Source organism: Phaethon lepturus, unplaced genomic scaffold, assembly GCF_000687285.1.
Source record: "Phaethon lepturus isolate BGI_N335 unplaced genomic scaffold, ASM68728v1 scaffold43056, whole genome shotgun sequence".
Taxonomy (NCBI): Eukaryota; Metazoa; Chordata; class Aves; order Phaethontiformes; family Phaethontidae; genus Phaethon; species Phaethon lepturus.
Window position 1 is genome coordinate 400 of NW_010544864.1, and position 2567 is coordinate 2966.

Consider the following 2567-nt stretch of genomic DNA (forward strand, 5'->3'; position numbering starts at 1 on the left):
TCCCCGTTCGGCCGGCCGCGGGTGTCTGTGGGTCGGGCCGGCGGCGGGTCGGTGACTGATTTCCCGGGGGCTGTTGCAGGAGGACTTGGAGAACGGCGAGGACGTGGCCACCTGCCCCAGCTGCTCCCTGATCTTGCGCGTCATTTACGACCAGGTGGGTGCGGGGAGACGCCTGTCGGGCACGGCTGGGGCCAGCTTCCCCCGGCGGCGGGGCCGCCAAGGCGAGGTAACTCTTTAAAAAAACCGCCAAGGCGAGTTACCTATTCTCTGAGGAAGGGGCGGTGACAACTTTTAAAAATGCATGGTAAACACGGGATGAGGTTGTTGGGGAGTCGGTGGCCCCTTCACTGGTGACTGCGGCTTCTGTCTCATCTCAGCTTTTCTGGTGCCTTCCTTCTCCTGCTGTGTTTGGTCTCTAAAACATGCCTGCTGGGTGAGCATGGGGTCGAATACAGACAAAATAATCTTAGCAATGTTAAGCTCTATTTATAGCTCTAGCAGCCCTGTCAGCTAGTCTAGTAATTTTTCTTATCTAATAGGCACGTTTTGGCATTCATCTTTTGGTAGATAAGTTCACACCAGTTATACCCAGGCTAGAAAACAAAATGGTTTTCTGGTGGTTTTTGAGAGCACAGAGATCCAAAAATAATGAAAATCAACTAAAACTCTATTTGTTGTCTCTAGGAGCAGTTCATGCGTGATGAAGTCATTGCAGAACCTTTGACAAACAAGGAATTGATTAAGTGCTGATGAATACATCATGAACTGTTGCTGCTTTAGAGTAAGAAATTACGGGGATGGCAACTGCAGAAAGAGGTGTGGTCCTCTTCCTGGAAGTGCTTGCTGCTGTGATACAAGTGCAATAACTGGCTGTCTTCATAGTTTGAATGAGAATTTGCTGGGACATCAACACATGAATGGGTTTTCTTCAAAAGGGTTATACATATTAAAAAATACATAAGTTGCCGTGTGTATTCCGGAAGACTTAAGGATTACGATCCTAACTGACAGCAAGTCAATACACAGAAGAAGTATGCAGAGTAGCAAAATTATAACGTTTATCTAGCAGTGGCTTCTTAGCCTACGGAGAAAAGCAGGCAACATGGGCATACACCAGTGTGAAATGGCATAGAGAGCTGAAATGTTGGGAGACAAAATTTAGAGGTACATAGGACATGACGCCATACAGACAGTTTTGACACAGCGTGGTATCACCCAGTGTGTGCGCTCACGTACTTCCAGCCCATACTGAATATCAGGAGAAATAAGAGACCCAGAACTGATGCTGTTGGTAAATTGTTTTTACTACTGTAAGCACAAAGAAGGTGCAGTTGTATTTATATCTGCAGTGGGTGCAACACCTGCACTGGGGCAGATTTGTTCCTTAAATTGCAGTTGCTTTGGAACAGCTTTCGTAGCTGTTATCAAATGACTCTCTGACATAGTGGTAATATACTTTTGTGGGCGTTGTGTGAAACGAAACAAGAGTCATCAAACCTTTTTTACCCCTGCAAAGCTAGTGATGTGCAAATGGAATTAAACTCTAAATGGATTGTAATTTACCCATATTTTCTCAACAACTTCGTGATTTGAGTGTTGCAGCAAATGTAAAATGGGCTGTGGTTCTTTGTGCCATTTGTAGTAGTTTGCTGAATTTCTCAGTCTTCCTTTGTTAGCTTCTGTTATTTCCTGGATAGGAGATGCACACACTTCACCTAATTAATAAAAAAGAATTTTTTAGGATAGAAAAGAGTTGGAAGAATATACACCAAAGCACATTGATTCCAAGACTAGTTCTTGTATTACAAGCCACTGCATTTAAGTATTTATTTAAAATTATGGTCATTCATGTGTTTTAGTAGGATTTGACATCCGTGAAGTTAAACTTGGGGCAAAAATACTCGTGCAGCATTTATATAGCTATTTTGCTGCAGGCACTAAAGATAAGCAAGTCTCACTGAATTCTTGCATTTAACTATTTTTGTTCTTACAACGTTCTATGAATGTTGAAGATGAACATTCTGATTATTAAAACAAAACAAAAAAACCACAAAAACCCCCCCACCTATACCCTCCTGTTGGATATGAATGCAAGGTGCACAACCCAAGGGGTTTTCATGCCCTAACCAGAAGGTGGCACTCATGTTACTCCAATAGCTGTGCTTCAGGAAAAAAGCTGTGGTACTTTGGGTAGCTGTACCTTATCAACTATTTATTTTGGCTATTTAAATAAAGTTATTTAAAACTGCACGAGTGGTTATAATGGGCCATTGCTTACTGTGTTTGTGCACCAGCCATAATGACTTCCAAAGGTGTTGAGTTGCTGCTGTTCTGATGATAGTGGAGTTTCTTCAGGTTAGTTAATAAGTGTTTCACTCTATCAATAGATGCTGTAAAGCAAACTTACAGGAACCCTATTTAAGCTCCTATTCAAATTTCTACTGCATAAATATCTTAAAGGTTTTTCCACAAGTATTCTACATAAAAGTAAGTATGGGTGAGTTTCAAATGGAACACGAGGGAATGTATACTCTGATGTAATTACATGCAAGTAAATTGCCAGGTGT

At 42.0% G+C, this 2567-nt stretch overlaps 1 protein-coding gene across 2 annotated transcripts in view; it reads left to right on the top strand.

Annotated features, from left to right (window-relative positions):
* The window catches only part of DPH3 (diphthamide biosynthesis 3), a 1036-nt gene extending 286 nt beyond the window's left edge, over positions 1-750 (top strand). The window contains exons 2-3 of one of the 2 annotated variants that reach the window (XM_010288798.1): positions 80-154; positions 685-750. In XM_010288798.1, the coding sequence (XP_010287100.1) occupies positions 80-154; positions 685-750 (141 nt within the window). The remainder of the gene's footprint in view (positions 1-79; positions 155-684) is intronic. The other variant, XM_010288800.1, reaches the window with a different exon arrangement.
* Positions 751-2567: the final 1817 nt, after the last annotated feature.